Raw genomic sequence first — 21,161 nt, 5'->3', positions numbered from 1 at the left:
TTGACTCGGGTCATTACAGCGTTATAAAACTTTGTCATAATTCCCTGGGTGTGAAAACAACAAAAATAAAAAGAAAAGGTAAAAAGTCACTAACTCTGCGTAAAGAGAAAGCCAGAACGAAAAAGACACGTGGAGAACCATCGAACTAAAGAAGTAAATTGCAGTTAAATGTGCTCTGGAAGTCACTACATAAAAACACCAATTCTTTTGTATTGGGATCGTTTAATTAGATTTGTCACAACTGCAAATCTATGAATTTCGAATCAGAACAGACTAACAGAGACACAAATATATTCTCCTTATGTTGTCATAATGTGAAGGTAAAATTAGCTCCTTATCAACAAATATTTGAATAATACATTTATTGCAATGGCGAGTTCTAACTCTCACTTAGATGAATCAACATCATTTTGGTACTTTATATAATTTTAAGATTCGGGACTACTTTTACCATCGGATTGGACCGTTAATAACCTCTAACATTTGGCTAAACTAATAAATGGGTTTGATTAACATAAATAGTTTATACAGGCCAATTATCAGTTCTATTTCGTGTAAAAAATAAGCAGCCCCTAAAAAAATACAAAGATAAACAGTATTTGTTTATATTATTATGTCTCTTATTGTTGACAATATTCCCGTGGCGGAGCACGGGCGGTTAACTAGTATTTCCTTAAAATTGTCCCATTTGTTTCCTATATAAATAACATTAATTTGCATGAGTACTTAATAATAATTTATAAATACGGTGTGTTTTTTAATTAAAATGTTTGTAGCTTAGTATGAAATAAAGAAATTTGCAAAATTCAATCAAAACCTATCCATAAAAATCAAACTACAACAGTTTTTTTTTTCTCCATAAGAATAACATGGGAGATTAAAAATAATTTTTTTATAAAGGGAATAAATATGACTTCTTTATGGTTAGATTTTAGTAAAAATCCAATCAGACAAACATGCTTAGACAGGCATTAGGTTTGCTGCGGCAGGGGTATGAAAGTTATTCTTTGGGGTTGGTTTAGTGGGAGAAATATTTATCTCATCACTGTAGGACCAACGAGCTTCATCCTGTGTATATATCGCAGAAAAATATGTGAAATGGTTATCATAATTGGTGCGTGTTATTTTATTTTCACATGTGTGAATCACTCATCCGCAAGCGATGCAAACCTCAAAATCTCTGGCACATGAGTTTGAGACGCTAACCTCTAATCTTAGCAACAAACACTTTCTTAAGCTCAAAATTAGAAGAATAATTTCCAGTTTATTTCAACTGTCAGTGGTTTAAATCACTTCCTCACAAAAGATTACGTAAAAGTTTTAAGAATAATAAAAGAGGTTATTGAAGGAGATAGGGTCACATATTTTTGAATTTCCTTAACAAATTTAAATTACATTTTTTATCATGTTTATTGATAGAAAACAAGCATCTGTATTGTAAATTACAATTCCTATGTGTTATAAGTTAGTTCACTTGTAGTATTGTCAGTAACTCAAGATAATAACATTTATTTTAATATTCAAGTCAGATTCTCAGATGAATGATAATGGGACTCGCCAAACCTGCCAAAACACCTGTCAGTGAGTTGAACCTTGCTGCTAACACTCTCCGCTTATTCTCGGTGGAAAGTCCATTCTCAACTGCTCAAGCCAACTTTCTGCTTCTTGAATAGCTCTCTTTACCTCTTCCTCTTCCTTCCTCATTGTGTAATGCAGAACTCCGATGTTGATAAATGGATCATAATCGTAACGGCACTGCCAGAAACCAAACACACCGTTGTTAAAATAAACCGGAAGAACGAAATCGTCAGACGAGTCACTGTCACCATCAATAACGAAAGACCTCGTTATGTTATACTCGGTCTCCTTCATCCGATATTTCCCGATGATTCTGGCGTCCTCTTCGTACATGTGGTAGTCTTCCGCTACCTTGCTGTCATCCAACACTGTCTTTATGCACTTCAACCCTGGTGTAGTGCCTAACATTGGAGGTATGTAAAGGTACGTCATTGTACCTACCAGTTGGTCCAACAACCCTGTAGGCTCACCGGATCCCCAAAGTGTTCTGACTTGTAAAATCTGTTCATCATCACAGATACTTTCGGCGTTACCTAAAAATAATACTAGTACACACAATAAAAACATTTTGAAGAGATGTATATAGTGACTGATCATGTGTCTGTGGCTCCATAAACTAATGCTCTCATATTGTGTTTGAACAGATGTTTAGATAGCAGCTGCTTATGATGTACTGTCGGATGATTAAATAAAATTGTTAGTGGTGCTACTTTTCTTATTTCTTGGTTGGATGGTTCAGATTTGGTTTTATTTTGTTTTACCATTCCAATGGGATTGCTTACTCATTTAAATATAATAATGGGTACATACAAAAAATGCTATCCACAGGTATTTATACTCCTGTGCTTTTTCTAAACCGTTGAAGTGAATTTTCTGTTTCACGGATAGCTTTCTTCACCACATCTATAACATTCAGATTCATTGTTGCTTGATATAACTCAATTCCGTAACAATATGATCTAGCATTATGAATATTACAACGACTAAAAAATTTACCTTAAATACCAGTTTTATTTTTTTTACTGTTTTTTAAAAAAGGTAATTTACCTAATTAGTGACTTACACTTTTTGGGTTAGGTAAACATTCTTAAAACATACAAATAAATTATGATGTATATGTCTATGTTGCAATAAAATTTTATAAAGATTTAACGTGTGTACAAACTTTTAAAGAGATGATTTTTGAAACTCAAGAAACACATTTTTTACATTATTAGAATGTTTGAAAGATTTTTGTAAACGAGCTAAAAGTGCATTTATTTGTTTTTAGCGAATTTCCCATAGGGAATAAGCTATTACCGTAGGTCTCATGGTAAGACCTAGACCCGGGACCGATTTACTTTTTCGTTTTGAGGTCCCCAGAGACCAAAAACACCATCCGTTCAAATTCATATATATATATATATATATTTATATATGTGTCCGTTAGCGCGATAACTCGAGCAAAAATGATCCGATTTTCATGAAATTTGGTACCTACAAACGTGTAAACCTACATTTATTCGAACGAGTTCGCGAACCAGCATAATCGGACCATGGGAACAGGGGTTTATGGGGGGTTTTATGGGGTAAAAATGGGTTTTTCCCATTTTTTACCCTAAAAACAAAAAATTTTGCAATTTCTTTCTCAACCATTTTGTAGAGCTTAAAAAAAGAAATAATTAAGTATATTGAAGCGCTGTTGTATGCTTAACGGTCCTGGAGAAAATTTAAAAAAAGTGTAATTTAAAATTCCCATGTTATTCTTATGGAGAAAATGAAAACTGTTGTAGTTTACTTGTTTAGGGATGTATTGATAAAATTTGGCAAATTTATTTATTTCATCCTATACTATTGACATAACAATAACACTTTTTACCTTCCCCATAGCAGCAAACCTAAGCACTTGTTAAATCTAATGTTATTTAAATTGGGAATAAATATGTCTTATTTATACAAATGTTTTAGTAAAAATGTAATCAGACAAGTTGAAATTCGCTTAGCCTGCAGGTTGGCTGCGGCGGGGGTATTTATTTTCATAGCAATACGCAGAGTAAAGCAAAGAAAATGTTAATGTACTCTGTGTTTTTCTAAATACTTAGTTAACTATAACTATAACTATAACTATAATAAATAGTTAGTTTTCAGCAGAGCTCCAACCTCGACCGTCTTAGTTGTTTTCCTCTTCAGTAATTCTAAAATTATTTGGGAGACCAATAAAAATGTTCAAACCATTACCATAACAGTCACGAGTGACATATAAAATTGAACTCCAAATTATTGTTGGAGTCAATTTCAATCCATAAAATAAATAATATTCCAAGAAATAGACGAAAATTCTAGCATGTACCTAATATGATATGATACGTTTACGTTTTTATTGAATCTTTTTTATTAAACCATCCCAGCAATGTGAAAACCAAAATCATTAAAAATCAAATTGACACAATTTAATTACCATCATCAGTTCTGTTTTTTAATTGGGTTCAATTAAAACCAACCAAGTGTGTGAAGTCAAAGTGTAGCTAAACCTATTTCATGCAATCTAGGTAACCAGTACCCATCCAACATATAAAATAAGTTCTAAAATGAGCATGTTATCTGAAGTGTATAACTTGCTGGTGTTGAACTTTTTTGAAAGTGCAGCTTTGTTGGTGGTCACTTTATGGAGTGTGTCACTGTACTGTTTAAAAAGTCAAAAACTTCAAGATGTGTTTTGTGACCCAAATTCAACCCCCAATGGCTCCTGTTTTTACAAGTTGTAATGTCGAGATGTGTAAGAAGAATTCTTTATCACCTTTTAGTTTCAAGTTGGCATTTTAAAATTGCAAATCGTGATAATGTGACATTAAATAATTACATGATTATGTATGGAGTGGACCCAGTGAGTAGAAAGAAAATAAGTTCACTTTTAGTTTTAATATTGAGTCAAACTGTTTCAAAACATACTGTGGTGATGTAAGTAAATTGACATCTTTAATATTTTATAATTACTTAATAACTTTGGCTTTATCAACATTAAGTAATAAAAAAAAACATTCCTATTAACAAGTGTAGGTTAAACAATAGATTCCTGAATTTTAAACTTTCTAGTTCTTGTTTATCTTTTTTAAATTAAAGCCTTATTTATTAGAATGACCAAGTTTGTCTTCCTAAGTTCTATGCATGTCAATGAGTTTGAAACTTTGCTTAAGAGTGTAATTCAAAATAGGAATATCAACAATAAACTTAAGCTGTATACTACCATAGACAAATAGAACAAATATAGACTGTCAAAGGAAGGTTCCGGCGCCCACCGCTAGGAGTACCGTGTAGTTACGGCGCACACCGCTGCAGGAGTGCAGGAGCCGTATTTGACCAGCAGACGCTGCAGCGGTGTGCGCCGTAACTACACGGCAAACCTAGCGGTGGACGCCAGAACTTATGCTAACCGCAACACAGCTGACGGTCTATATTTATTCTGTTTGTCTATGATACTACACAGTTTGTAAACTTCTACCTGTACCACTCTGCTACCCCTGACGTTTTAGTTGCAGTACGAATAGATATTGTGGCTGAGATTGTGTATTGCTTCAGCTTTAATTTTACTGTTATATCAGTGTTGTATTTACTTTGTTGGGTATTTTTTATAGGGATTGTATGTTATTTATGATTATGGCTTAAAAAAAAAAAAAAAAAAAAAAACCTCCACAGCAAACCTGCGTTTTAACCACATTCCCATTATCACTCATATACTGATCAATACAAAGGGTTTTATCCGTAGCATCCCTTTTTCAGCCATCATACTACCGAGTTTTACGACTGATGTGTCATTTTTAAGCTTATTATTCAGCGAAGTGACGAATTATTTTGTAGATCCAGTGATGCTGACCAACTTTCTTTAAAATGTGAATTGTAATTTAACAGCTGGTCCTTCAGTTGAATGTTTAACCAATGTCAGAATGTAAGTAAGAGTCAAAATGAGTTATTTGTGCAACTAGTCAGCAAAGGGAGCAATAATTGACTCACTCGAGAGAAATACTTACTCGCGAGCCGTAGGTGAGTGAGGAATGGTTTCTCGAGTGAGGCAATTGTACTTTGCACTCGAGTTGCACATTATATTTTTCCTACAGTTACCATAAAACAAATAAATTGGTAAAAAAACGCGACATATTTTTACACAGAAGTGAACTAGAACTTGTAATATGACATTTAATGATACAACAGTACAACAGCTGATCAGCTGATTTACAGCCAGTGCTGCCAACATATTTTGCGCGCATACGACCTTGTCTGCATGTTACGCGCTCACTATTTCGTGCCTTCACGTTGCAAATCTGGAGTGAGTGAGACAAAGTAATTAGAGTGAGACAATGTTAACATTGTCTCACTGATGAGCGAATTGGCCACTTTGCTTTCTCAAATCAGTGAGAGGAAACATGTACATTATTGGGTACTTTCCTGTTAAAGAGAACATTCATTATTATCGATGGTTTTTTTCTCGATATATCGATATTAACAAATTGAAACATATCAGCTGACAACTACGATAAATATTGTTCAGTATCAACAAACAATAATAAAATGAATATGTTCTAAAAAAATAACCTAACATAACTAACCAAACTTGCTGTAACATTTAAAAATTTCGTGTTTAACTTGCCTTTTCTGTTAGCAAACGGAGTTTGGTACAGCAAGTTTGGTTGGTTTTGTTAGGTTAGCTGAGAACAGTTTCATTTCTTAATCCATATAATAGACTATTTTAGCCTAAACAAGATCAGTTAGTTAGTTGTTGTCAATTTGTAATGGATCGGAAAACAAAAATATCGATATATCGAAAAAATCATCGATAATAATGAATGTTCCCTTTAACAGGAAAGTACCCATTATTGTTAGGTAACTGTAGGAAAAATATTTTTTTTGGATAATTGAAACATGATTGAAATCAACACAGAATGATCACCTGTTAAATTAAAATTTCCATTTAATTAAACCTTTATAAAGGAAGTTGGTCAGCATCACCGAATCTTTGAAAGCGAACTCTAGAAATAAATCAGATGCAAGGGAGATGAAGCCCCTAAAGAAATTACATTTTTACTTTTTGGTTACCATATGTTTCTCCGTTAAGTTATGAACTTTAAAATTACACCTCAATCATAAAAATATGTTAAATAGATTGGCTGGAAATATATATACTTGTATGTATGTATGTATGAATTTGACCGTATGGTGTTTTAACTCTGGAGACATAAAACAAAAAATTAAATTGGTCACGGGCCTAGGTCTTGCCATAAGACCTACAAACATTGCTTTTTATATATTTTAAATCTAAGAAATAGCTAATTACTTATATGGAAAATTGGCTAATACCATTGAAAAAAAGAATTAAATATAGACTGTCAGCCGTGCTGCGGTTACCATAGGTTCCGGCGCACACCGCTGTAGTTTACGTAGCGCGTACGCCGTAACTACATGGCGCTCCAAGCGGTGTGCGCCAGTACCTATGGCAACCGCAGCACAGCTGACGGCCTATATTTAATTCTTTTTTGTCTATGCTAATACCCTAGGTCACTATTTAGTTTGTGGGGAATTCGCTTAAATGTAGCAGTTTCAATAATATACACACTTAATGCTTTGAAATTTTTGTGATTGGAGAAACTACATAAATTTAATGACCATATCCACATGTTTACAATGGTTTCTTTTTCTAATAAAAAAATGTCTTAAGTTATACGATCTTTAAGCTTACCCGACCATGCCACAGTTCGATAGGTCTATTAATAATTGGGATTCTACATTAATATTAATTAAGGTAAGACGTAGACCCCTACAGAAGTAATTAACCCTGGAGCGAAGCAATGCAGCATCTATTTATATCAGAAATAAAACCTAAACCAAACCAGTTACCATAGATCAAACTGTACAATTTTAGCCTATACTTATGAATGAATAATTTTAGGATTGCAATATTATATTACACAATTTACAAAACAAAACTTTATTTTATCCAAGAAATTAGAAATACTTACATTTATAAAGCTTTTAAATGTACATGAACAAAAAGTTGATTTTTTCAACAATTAAACTAAGATTTACTTACGGAAACATTCTACAAAATATATAAAAGTGTGTAAAACAGACAGAGTAAAAATATTATACTGTCACTATACTTAATATCTCTTAGTAAATTGATTAATACAAAGGTAAATTATGTATAAATAGCACAGCTATAATAATCTAAAATCACTAGACTACACTCATTAACAATCATATATGCTAATCTTATCTTTAGGCTACATAATAGTGTTCTTAACTAGTTGCATTTCTAATATAGAAATTTACCAGTTTTTGTTGGATTTGTTAAAAAGTGGTTACTTTATGAAAGTGTAAACATTTTTTAATTACACTTAAAATGCTCATATATGATTGGAGATAGTTATAAAACACAATTTTAGTAGTTTAATACATAAGTTGAAACCAGATCTGATATCTTGAGTCTTTGATCGTCTCAACCTAATCACTATCCCTATAACTTTCAGGATTCATCACAATAAAGCAGATTAGAAACACTCTATTTACATAACTATAACAGTCAAGCGGTAATTCTGCAACTGAGCTATGGAAAAGGTGCTCAGGAACATATAAAAAATTGATATCTGTTCTCTTGCTACTGAGTAGATATCAGCTTGAGCACTCTGAGAATGATGTTCTTAAAACTACAATACTAGATGGAAAATGTGGTGGAAAATTTGTTCAAATGTTCCGCAACACAAACTTGATCAGCAAAGTAATTGCCTATACACTTGTGGACACAATCCTTAAGATAGATTGGAACCTTATACTTTTCAGGCTTGTGGCGTTATGTGTGAGAATCACGCCTCCTGAGCATTCGCGATTTGCTGAGTTTTCTGGATTTCTGGAAGCCTGGATACCATCCGAGCTACAAACTTCTTGAGCAGAGGTTCTCGTAGTTTTCCGATCTGTATGACCTCCGTGTGGTTGGCCTCCTCCAGACTGTCGTAGTCCATGATACACATGTTGGTGATGAGACTGAAGGCGAAGATGTACATGCCACAGTGATGAGCAGTCAACACCTCAGCCACCGTGCTCATACCTGTTAAACAATTAGTTATCCAGTCATGTTGGATTGTAAGACATTATATAGTTCAACGGAGTACTGCGTACATTCTATCATTGATTGGTTACTAAACTTTTGACTGTTGTGACCAGTATTAAAATAAACGAATGTATTGAGCACCAAAAATGTTTTTTGCTGTCACTTCTGTTTCTGGTGTAGGTATATTTTTTACTATGTGTATTCAAGTCTTTGGCATTTTTAAATTTTTTATAAAAAAATGGTCCAAACCCTGGTCTTGTTACTATTAAACGTCAACCTTTTGAGCCCAGTGACAAAATCACTTACGGTATACATACAAGAGTAATACATAACTATTATATTGTATGTGTTATACTTGTTCAATATTGGATCGAAATAAAATCACATTTAGAAATAATCTCATTACTGAAGCACTGATAGATAATAGAGTGCCGGTTAAAAGGGTGAAAGTTAATCAAGGTTCTACTGTGTCCCTTTAATTTACAAATAGCTAATATAATGACAATAAATGTCTTCAAAATACTCACCAACGGCATCCACACCACACGTACGTAACATACGCAGCTCTGCGATTGTCTCAAAGTTAGGACCTCCTAGTTGAGCGTAAACTCCTTCCTTTGTTATCTTCTCCATGTTAAGCTCTTTGGCCACCTCCTTAGCCACAGATAACAACTTGGCATTATACGCTCGGTTCATGGCTGGAAAACGAGGCCCAAACCTGAAAAAGTGGTCATCAAATAAAAATCTCCCCTTTAAAGTGATTGTTCCAAATCAAAATCAGTGTTGATTAGATAATTCCCCACAAACAAGATATTTTGATTTAATCTTTGATTCAATTATTAAGTAGGCTTATTGGCTGTTGGTTCAGGTGTCAAAAAATGGCTACAGTCGAACCTCTATAAGACGAATTTCAAGGGGTAGGGGAAAGATATCTACTATCGAGGTATTTTTTAATAAAGGAGGTTCGTTTATCGAGGTTTAATTCTGCCATTATTCGTCTTATAGAAATTTCTTATGGCTCTGAGATAATGACTGAGGAAGGAGAGGGTAGGGGTTTTATGTTGAGACAAGCTTCTGTTTGTTTTTAAAACTACCTACGTACTATGGAGGTTAAGACCATGAGAAATTTGTTTTATAGAGTTCTCATTTGTCATAGAGGTTTTGTGCTAAGAATATTCGTTAAGTATAGAGGTTAATCAGTCGTAGCCCATGTCACAAACAAATTCGTCTTATATGGAGGTTTTCAACCTAATAACTAAGTTGTATAGAGGTGTTTTTAGCATTGACCTTTATGAAAGTTTCAAGAAGATTTTAACAAATTTGTCAAGGAATTCGTTTTACCGAGGTTTGTACGAACGAGGTTTAACTGTACTAAAATTATAAAAAGGACAGAACCTTACATCTTTTCAATGTTATAGTTCTTCAGTTTAAAATGTTTCTAGTTCTCCTTATTTTATCAATCAAGTGAGCAGGTTATTAGAAGAAATTACAAGTAAATGTTGTATTTTGTTAAACGATCATCTATAAGACTAAATGATTTATAACTACACTGAACTAAACATGGCACAGTGTAGGAACTAATCTGTGCAGTGTCTCTGAAGGGGTCAATTTGAAAATCACAGTCTTAGTGAAATTAGGCCTACTATTAAAAATTATCATTGAAAGATTGTATCCTGCCATTTTAAAGTATATTTGAATACAGAGTATTAAAATTAATGTATCTCTACCTTGTATGGTTGGCTTAATGAAATGTTAATAAAAAGCCACTGGTTGCTCCAAGAGAGCTAGATGAATTTTTTGACTTTGAATATACATCAATTATCAATTATTTAAGATGGGATAAGTAGTAAGTACATAGACTCTTCATCCATATGGACAATGTAACCAATTTTTGTATTCAAAAAGGGCATAGTTGAATGAGGCACTCGCACTACAATTAAAAATTCTATTTACTCTGTTAATTTATATATCAGTGATAGTTGATATATGATATAAAAATCGCTATGTTATAATAAATTGCCCACTTAGAGTTGCATGGTTGTACCGCCGAGGCGATTTTTTGTTGCCGAGGCTATCAAATTTGAGGCCATCCTAATCACTATCAACTCCTGGGAAAATCCCCCCAACCCGACTCGTACGATTCCTGGGACTTCGTATCGTTAAGGTGGCGTAATTTCCTAAATTACTATCCGAGTTTCGCCGAAAGGAAATTTGCTTCACAATTTAACTATATTTATTTTGATTCTTAAACTCGCTACAACTTTAATATATTCATATTCTTTATTCATATTTTTTGTACAAAGGTGGTACAATGAATAGCGTCAATAAAAAGAAACACAATTACAATGATATTAGTAAATATTAACAAGTAAAATAATAACAAGTCATTAGTTAGTTAAGAATGAAATACAAAATTAAAATAACTTAATACTACCTATGCCAGGGAGGTGGAGAACTCTTCCATAGAATAAATAGCTAAATTTAATATATTATCTTTGAGTAATTTTTTAAACTTATTAAAATCTGTTTCTTTTTTATATTTTTGGGGATAAATTTAAAAAATCTTTGGCCTGCATTGGACGTTTTGTTTCATAAAACTTGAGCCTATGAGGTTCAAGAACCCCACTTTTTTTCCTAAGATTATAGTTGTGACTTGTCATCAGTTTTTCACTCAAATCTTGTTTTCTAGCTATAAGAATAACTTCATATATATATTGTCCATAAACTGTAAACATTTTTAGATGTGTAAAGTGTTGTTTGGCTGAATCATCCCCCTTTATAGCTTGAGCATTATCCTGATAGCTTTTTTTGCTGTTTTAAAATAGAGTCCATATTTCTTTGTTTTGTTGAACCGTATAATGCTATGCCGAATTGGATATGGGAATGTACATGAGCAAAATATATATTCTTTAACACGTTCGCTGCTGACCGCTAGATGCCGGGACGGCGCCAGTAGCTGAACTAACTCTCGGCTGCTGCGTGACATTGCCGCCGATACACTGAACTACAGTAAAAACAACAGTAATACTGGATGGCAATGTTCTGCAATAAAACTGGCTTTGGACATAGTACTAAGTGATTCTGATTGATAGCAGCACTACCCAGGTTGTATTTTGTAAAGTAGTGTCGCTATCTAGCAGGAAAGAGGTGGGACAAAGCCCTGTTCCAAACGACCCTGGTGGCAAATTTGAGAAACTATATTATTTATTGTCAGAAAAGTATGTCCCCAAGAGCTGCAAAGATATATAGGACGCTTTTGACGAGCTGGCTTATATATCCATGGAAACGTTAAACAACAATGAACGGTGACGTTCCGGAACGTTCCTAGCTCCTGGCGCCGTGGCCTGGCTGACGTTCTCGAACGTCCGTAGCAGCGAACGTGTTAAAGTGTTTATATTGCAATAAAAAGACATTTTTGATAGAGCATAAACTCCAGAATTAATCTTTAGCAGGATCTTTTTAACAATATATATAGATATCTTTTTAACAATTATATGGGAGTGAAATGTCTAGTTCTGTTTATTGATAAAAGACATCTCTCTAACCAGTATCATTTTAAATTGACTCCTTTAAGTTTTTGATCTCCAAAAAAAAAGAATCCCCCAAATCACACAAATAAAAAAAGTATTTTCTAGTTATTTTAATTATCAAGTCTTTATTTTAGAATTTGTATGTCTATGTTAGCTTTTCCTACCTCTCATCATTGATGCCCTGCAGAGGATTGTTGCCGGCAAACCCCATGAAGTTGACGTGATCCTTCATGATCATGATGTCCCCAGCTTCGTACTCTGGGTTGAGACCTCCGGCCGCGTTGGTCACCACCAGGTGAGTTACGCCCACAAGCTTCATCACTCGAACTGGCATCGAGCACTACACATTACACAATTGTTTAGCTTAGAGCAAGCAGGGCAACATCTCACCATTTTAATAATTACTAAATGGCAGAAATGAAATGTTTTAAATTACAACTTGATGCCACTAGAGTAGACGGCTGTTTCAATTCCATACAAAAAATATGGAGCAAGAAGAGGTTTTTGCTGCACATCCATCATTCATTGGTTCTTTTTGTGACATGGCTTGAACCTTGTACGAGTGAGTCACCTGGTAGGGGACTTGTTAAACTGATTGTTCATTTTGAATTTGGCTGAAGTAAGTTAAAACTACCTCGATATTCATTATGCAGATTGTAAACCAAAATACTAATAGCATATAGACAATAGTTTGTCTATGCTAATAGGTAGTAACAATCTAAAAGATACTATAGCTTAAAAATGATAACTTCGCCTATCTTTTTTACTTGGTTAAAAAGTTGGCATGATCGATATAAATCAGTAATTTACATCAGCACCTTGGCTGATTCAACAAAAAAAATTGTTTTCAAAACTGGACAGCCTTTTAAACACGGGACTGGAATGTGCACCAAATGCATTTTTTACCTCTTTAAAGGAAAGGTTTTAGATGTTCCAGCCCCTGTTCTTGTTTACTATCTAAAATCAAACTTTGTTGTTCTGATGGAAAATATTACAAATTGGTAGAGGCCATTATGGACCATGTGGTCATAGGAATTGATCCTGCTCAAAATCAACCTTGGATTTGAGGGTGAACACTATAATAGTTATTCGGCTACCCAGTCAACTTTACCCTTTACAAGAACAAGAACTTAACACTCATCATCCTTGTGGATGTATCAGCTGCAGTTATCTGGCGCACTTAAATCACACACTGCTACTGATTCCATATAATTCTGTGCAGTACAACTATTATCAGACAATGCTACCAATGAAACTTCCTAACAACACAGTACAAGATTTAATTAGCAAATCTTACAATCTACCTGAATGGATTAAAAAAAAAACTGTAATCATTTACCTTGGACAGAGGGTAACCCTCATAGTAGTGGAAGCGGCCCTGCATGCACATGATGGGTATACCATTGAGTTTGCCGAACACTAGCCTCCCAGCATGCCCCGGCACCGTGCTCTGGGGGAAATGTGGGATGGTCTCATACGGGAACGCCACTTTGTCACTCAACATGTCCGCCAGAGGTCCTGAAACACCGAGGAGATCTACTAACAATATTTGGTGTCCTTCCTTGATGATGGTAGGATTGGCCTTACGCAAAGTGATATCTTTGACTATTATAGTAAAGAAATGAATATCCCATGTTAAAGCTGTAGCCCCTTTATTTCATAGTTAAAATTGGACAGAGTTAAACCAATCAGTGTATTACTTTGAACTTGGAAAGAACTAGATAAGTAGACAGTGTGTCCTATTCACTTGTTAAAGCTGTTACCAGTTCTAGTAGGATATTAAGCCACCAACAGAATGAAATACCAGGTGGTGACCAGGAATATTTTTACTTGCAAGAGGGGAGAGTTAGAAGTTGCAAGAACAAAATAAAAATGACAGCATGACATTCTAGATAAATGAATGGTTTATTATTATTATCACAAAGTATATTTTTATGATTGTAAAAGGTGCAAAAAATTATCTGACAATTATATTTTAAAGGAACAATTTTTTTTAAAGGCTAGTTTTTATAAGTCAGGTTGGAGCCACATCTGATCAACAAGAGTGTTTGGGTTATTTCACCATCGATTTTGAGAATCACTCACAACTTCACCTGAAAATGAATCAAATGATATCCAGTTATACATGGTTATACCCACATGAAAAAAATCCTCTTACCCATTCCAGAGCCACAAATGATTCCAATGGTAGGCCTGACTGACTCAGGAACTCTGTCTAGCAAATACTTTGCTATGCTCTCCACCAGCTCATATGTGTATCTGGAACATTCAAACGTATATTATAGGTGTGTGTTGCTAGTGGTCTCAGATTTTGGTGCAAAATGATCATCAGCCCTCAGGTTCGATTCCTGGCACATCCACAACAAAAGTAGCCTATGAATTTTAAACGCTTTACCCAAAGTCGTGTACTTCCTCAGTGCATTAATATTAATTAATGTTAAATTAGCATTAATGTTGCTTGTACCTAACATTGATGTTAATCCTCCTATAATTAAGTACCATATCTCCCCACGCGAACAGATTTAGCATTGAATTTGTATTCCGCAAGTAGAAATCCTATTTATAAGAAACCCAAAAGCCCATGGGGGACAGTTGAAAGTAAAAGCCCGTTGTTAATTCTCAAAAGTATTGGATTGATATGCTTGTTCTCAATATTACAAGCAGACAACTTATTTGCACACCTAGTACATTATATATTCAACAAGTAAGTACAATCTTACTCGATGCCTAATTATTTCTATTTGTCTGTATTTAAACTAATCAGCTGGAAGTCGACCTAACCGTTATTTATTATTGTTTTGGCACGATTGTTTACATTTTGTTATTGTTTGTTATTGTCTTATGAGTCAATTAATTTGAACGATCCTTACTTTTACAGGTTACAATTTACAATGTTAAAGATACAACGTACGTCAACAAAATCAAATCAGCTAAGTTGTTCACTTGACAATAACGGAAACGTCAAAGATGAAGTGAAAAAGCAACCAAAGGTGAAACATAGAGGAAAGAGAGGATCTAAGAAACCCAAAACATACCCGAAAGGTGTTGTATATATCTGCCACGTTCCACATGGATTCTACGAAGAACAAATCAAAGCCTACTTCAGCCAGTTTGGGAAAGTGACTGGTGTAAATGTCCCTAGAAGCAAAACTGGGAGAGCCAAGGGATATGCATTTATTGAGTACAATCATCCAGAGATTGCTCACATTGCAGCTGACACAATGAATAACTATTTGATGATGAATCGGTTACTGAAAGCCAAGTGTATCCCACACAATGAGCAGAGACCTCGACTGTTCCAAAGGGCTAAAGAAGCTCTTGATAACCAACAAACACTCGCAAAAAGAACAGAGCTCGCTGTCAAGCATAACCGAAAAGTGAAGAATCGTCATTTGAAAATGTCTGTGGAAGTAAGTGCGTTGAAGAAATTGCTGCAGAAGAAGAAGTCGATGACTAAACGAATGGTAAATTTAGGATTGTGTCCATATTTCGAGGTCGAAGAAGCAAACCACCAATCGGTACTTAGCAAGCAAAAGAAAACTAAGACAATAAATAAAGAATAGGCCTAAGTTATTGAAGTTCGTTTCATAATAGCTACAGGGAAGCTCTTTCGCTATGACGCGACGTTTTATAAAACATAGGCCATCCTAAGCTTCGTTTTTTTTAGGTTCAACTTCGGCTGCAGTTTCATAAATCGAGAATAAAATGTATCAATAAACTAGCTAAGTGATATTAGCCTATCTAGACAATGTTTTGTACAATCTTTTAAATGCTTTGTTAGTCGTTTTAAAAGCTGAACCTTTGTAGTAAATTTAGAATTCCGTAAAATATAAATATTTCTGAAGATCCAGTTTTGTAGTCCTACTATTTTTTAAATACCCGATTGGACGAGCCTCTGTGGTTATGGTTCCTAATCAGGCCTGATGTAAAAAAAAACTCAAAATCTAGAATTAGTTTAAATTTTTTTACATTAACTAAGCCTACAAAAAGTTTTATTAAAACAACAAATCAAAGTCAGTTAGGCAAATAAAAAAATCTAGGCCTAAGTTGAATGGCAAAACAATTAGCAGAAAAAGTCTTAGCTATCGGTTCTGCTATTAATATTGTAAATATTGTCCTCTTTCTTAGGCCATGCCCCTTTCCTTAGATGCAAAATGTACTGCCTACTCTTCAACTTTCACGTTGGTATATATTTCTTCCTAGGTTCATTGGTATACAGCAGTTAGCCTCGATTGTGCCTGAGTAATTTACTATCTCAATTTATGCTAATTGCTCACAAGTACTTCAGTTAATATGGGTCAGACGAGTTACCATAAACAGTGATGTTAACACACACATAAGTTAGCCCAGTTTGTTTCTAGACTATAAGTTTGATGTAAGTTATTCCTGTCAACTAACGGTAGTAGATAGGCTACGAAAACTGCAATGCCCATTTTATGGCAAGCCAGCCATTATTAATATGCAATATAATTAGTATTTGACAGATGTGATAGGATTTTTAGTATTATAATTTGTCTGCATAATGACTGCAAATGTTTGAATAATTGAAATACAGACATTCGCGTGGTTTTTAATAGTTTGCGCATTACTGGTAATATTTGAGCAACATCGCTTTTATCAAGGTAAATGTCAAGACGTATCGATCTAAATTTTCAAACCCAAAGCAATAATTACTCTTCATTGGCGTTTACAAAAGGTAGGTCGTTCATGTAGACCATTCTCAAGAGTTTGTATTTTTAACAGGATATAAACAAATAGTTCATCAAACTCATTGCCATTGCGAGTTTTACCATGGCAGATCTAAGAAAACTACAGTAGTTTGACAACTTTTCGGCGTCTGTTATCTAATGCCGTCATCAGGTACGCGGCTGTATTCGACATAGTTGAGGCTGATGATAGCCAAGTGACCTTGAGTCTATGAGTGTCCGAGAGCAGGCAATTGCTATTGACCATTGACAGGACGAACAATAGGTCAAAGGGCAAAACGTAGCTATTAGCATAGATGGAGTATTATAATACTTCATCTATGCTATTACCTCACTTTGTAATGTGAAGTCAATTATACATGTAGTCAATTATATTCAATTGGGTAATATATATATATCGGAGTTTCAGTTTTGAACAGTTTTAAATTTTAGTATTTTTGATGTAAACAAATCTAGTATTTAATGGACTTGTAAAACTTACAATGCTAAATCCTACTTGACTTATTTGGATTTTACTAACTCAGACTGGCACATTGCACTATACAGTCGCTAGGTGACGATAAGTTCGTCAACATTTGAGATGTTCAAGAAACTGAGAGCAAAATTCATATTTCAACGCAGGGAAAATCGAGTGTTTATAGTGACTACTATTATTATGTCCACACGTGTATGCCTTTGATTATATAACAACTTTTGTACTCAACGTAACCCGGGCGCTTAAGGTAGAATGTGTTACGTAATCTTCATTTACCATCGGGCTTGACCAGTAGCACAATGACCTCAATTATATAATTGAGAATCATTTAAATTAACAATTTAATTTTGTAATTTTGTATTTTGTCAATCTGTACTGTAAAAAAAAAAATCTGTACTGTAATCAAAGACTAACCATGTCAAACGTTCGTTGTAAACAATTTTGAACAAAATTTACTTAAAATATAAGGTAAAAATAATTAATTACGTCGCAAGCAAAAGTTGTATGTAAACTGAGTGGTGTGTTTTGAGTCAGTGGTAAAACAAATCGAAGTGATAAGAAAACAACTGTTCGCTGTGGTGATAACAATCAATGACACAGTTATGGGCTTGTTTGGAAGATATGAACCGGGAAATTTGTGAGGAGATAGGAAAGGTTTCACCAATTTTTGTGGTACGGTATTTCTCGTAAAACGTTTAAAATGGTACAGTTTCTCTGAAACTAATTTAAACCCTATTTTTGCTTACGATTTAGCATTTTATTTCCATATATTTACCATTGATTATGTTAAATTAATTGATAATTTTATGATCGTTTTGCTGAACACTTACGGTAACACCGATTCGTTTCAAAGTTTATATTTACTTTTTAAACAAGTATTTTTTTGGTTAGGAGTTTCAAACATTATTTTAACTACAACATTTATCTGTGGTGGTATATTTCACACGTTATCTTTAATGGGATTCCTAATGAAAAACCACACTTTTAAGGACTTAACCTTAGATAACTGATATGCAGTATGAATTAAAAAGTAATAGAAAGGTTACTTAACACACACTTTGTTACTTAGCTTAATAGGTACGAAAGTAACAACAAGCAGTGGATACAATGCCCATTTGAACTATATTGTTATCATTTACGTAAACAATGAATATGGAACATGACTCACGGGTTCTCGTGGTTGGATGCAGAGGCTAGATCAGCTGCTATGGTCGTCCCCGAAGGAGTCCTCAGAGGTCGCAGCTTCACCGGAGCCATCGTGTCCTCAGTCGTCCCCTTCATTTTGCGACTACACTGACCAAATGTTGTTGAGTGGTACACCGCCGTTGCCATGGTTACTTATAGTTCTCCCCTCTCCCGCGCCAGGCGACCAATCAGGATCCACTACAACAATTGGATCAGATTTTGTCATTGTTGCGTAACCACTTATTGTTGTTATATAATTGGGTTTATATTAAACACATTTTTTGTCGAAGCTTCGGGTTGGATATAATGTTTAATTGTGTGGAAAAGAAATAAATAGTTTTCTAAAAAAGTAGTTTTTTTACATACACAGAATTAAAAAAATACAACATACACACGCATCAGAATCGGAGTTATTTAGGTTAATAAATAATACACCCGATGCATTATTTTATAGATACACAATGAAGATTTTAGATTGAGTAATAGATTAAATATAATATATTGTTATATACACAGTTTTAAAACTTGTATTTGCTACAATGCTTAACAATTTATAAACCGTGGCTTGCTCAATGGTTTATAATCACAGATTAAAAAAAAATATAAAACCTATCCTAAAATGAGAAGAAAAAAAACAACATTAAATTGATACCATGACAATTAAACCCATGACTAGAGCAAATAAATTTATCAAAAATATACTGAAATAGACACAAAAAGATGAATAAAGTAATGTATGTCCTTGAAAGTAATATCCATATCAACAATACAACATACAGTGGGTCAATGCCAATGTTATCATCGTCAGCATAGTTCGTCATCATTTGTCCAATAGTGATAAGAGTAAATTTGTTTATCGTAAACGTTATCATCAGCTGAGTAAAATTTAACTTTGTTATCAACTGTATTACGTAACTACTTTTTATTACTGACTGAGTTTAGGGCTTAATTAAAATTTAAAATCAAAGCATGTGTCAAATTTATTTGTTTTAAGATTATGTACATTGAGGATAAAAAAACAGATCAGCCCATATAGCCATCGTCTGCTACGCCAACCCCGTACGAAGGACGGGTACTCTGCTAGTATTTTATACGTTTGTTTTTATTTCCCCAATTGCGTGTCTTTTACGCGGTTTTTGAGAATAAATATTTTTTAAAGTTAAATTGTACAGTATAATATTTTCCAGATCGTTTCAAGTATAATATCGTACCGGTACTCATGAATAGACCTGATACCAACAAAGTACTAACCAACACTTGTAATCCCATTGTAAGTTTTGAAGCTCGTTTTCCGCGTCTCAGTTATGTCGGTTACACTGATCGCTAGTGTCGGCGAAATTTTGTTTCTACAGTTATTTAGGGTTAATTTCATGGTCTGTGCTTAACTGTTTGGTTATATAAATAGGGGAAGAGATATTGTTTATGATTAGATAGTTTTATCTGGCTAAACAAGGGTTTAAATTACTGAAATAACAAGAAACAAATTGTAAACAAAACACAACCCCTGCAGAGCACCTGAAGGAACCAATAAAATCGTCTTCAGCTGATACATAAGGATGAGAAATCTACCACCATAGTATGTTACCATTTACTATTGGATACAGAAGTTGTTGTATTAATAGTCAAAGATGTTAACCATAGTACTTTTAAGATTTATCAGACGGTTAAATTGTTGTATTGGACCATGACGTAAAATAATTAATTCGTAGGCCTATAGATAGTCTGTGTGGTTAGTTAACTATTTATTTTAAGAAGAAAAAAACAATGCGAAAAACTAAAGGGATTTGTTTGATTTTATTTTAAACTCTAAATTAGAACCGAATTGAATACTTAACACACAACTTTTTAAACCAAGTTCATAAAAAAAACTATGTTATGTGCAATAAAAATGCGTCAACAATCATTTTCACGATAAAATACAACAACTAATGTAAGACTAGTTAGTTCTTAATCAACCATATGTCCAATTTATTTTCCTATCAAGTTTACCCACTTGGTTCCGATATTATTATTTTATAAAAACCAACCGAAGGAAGATACACAACTATTAAATAAACAGATAATACAACTAGGTACTTACAAAAAGTTTCTTTGACGTTTGCTGGGACTGAAGTTGTCGGTGTTCCCCTGAAGAATGTGCACCGGTCTGCAGAAGATACAAACAACTAAATCTTATCAAACAAGCATGAAGAACTTAATAAAATAAAGGAAAGATAAAACTCGTTTGCTCATAGAGTGCTCTCTCTGACGGAAACTTACCAAACTCCTGTTCATTTAATGGACACGCTTTATATAATACTGCTATCTGGTACTTTGGGAAAATATTTTCTTAAAAACATATGTTTTCAAGCCTTATCTTCAGCTGTTACTTTGAGGTTATCTTAGTTGTTTATGTACGTTATCAAGACTTGGGTGGAGTAGAATACGTCATAGGTGACGTCAGTAGGCCCACTGTAGAAACTTCTGGGTCTTGGAAAGAATCCTTGTTGGTTTACAAGCAATTCCATGTTTTACAAACGTAAGTTCTGTTCGAAAAATTAAGTATTGAAAACAAAACTACAATAATATCGAAAACTACAATAATATCGCTTACTTATTGAATTAACTACCAG

General features: G+C 34.0%; 1 protein-coding gene across 2 annotated transcripts; it reads right to left on the bottom strand.

Moving 5' to 3' along the window:
* Positions 1-7,518: 7,518 nt before the first annotated feature.
* On the bottom strand, positions 7,519-20,769 carry LOC129003168 (purine nucleoside phosphorylase-like). 2 transcript variants are annotated; one of them, XM_054431431.1, is made up of 7 exons: positions 20,630-20,769; positions 18,533-18,747; positions 14,342-14,442; positions 13,523-13,719; positions 12,348-12,523; positions 9,181-9,371; positions 7,519-8,650 (listed from the first exon to the last, which is right to left on the bottom strand). In XM_054431431.1, the coding sequence occupies exons 2-7, from the start codon at positions 18,694-18,696 to the stop codon at positions 8,409-8,411; spliced, it is 1,071 nt and encodes a 356-aa protein (XP_054287406.1). In that variant the 5' UTR covers positions 18,697-18,747; positions 20,630-20,769; the 3' UTR covers positions 7,519-8,408. The 2 variants fall into 2 exon arrangements, with proteins under 2 accessions (XP_054287406.1, XP_054287407.1); XM_054431432.1 differs by having other exon boundaries at positions 13,523-13,701.
* Between the last annotated feature and the right edge of the window lie 392 nt (positions 20,770-21,161).

Source organism: Macrosteles quadrilineatus, unplaced genomic scaffold (assembly GCF_028750875.1).
Source record: "Macrosteles quadrilineatus isolate MER2022 unplaced genomic scaffold, UCM_ALF_1.0 Scaffold_9__3_contigs__length_116548681, whole genome shotgun sequence".
NCBI classification, from domain to species: Eukaryota; Metazoa; Arthropoda; class Insecta; order Hemiptera; family Cicadellidae; genus Macrosteles; species Macrosteles quadrilineatus.
Note: the sequence above shows the minus strand (reverse complement) of the source record. Positions and strands in the feature narration are given on the sequence as shown.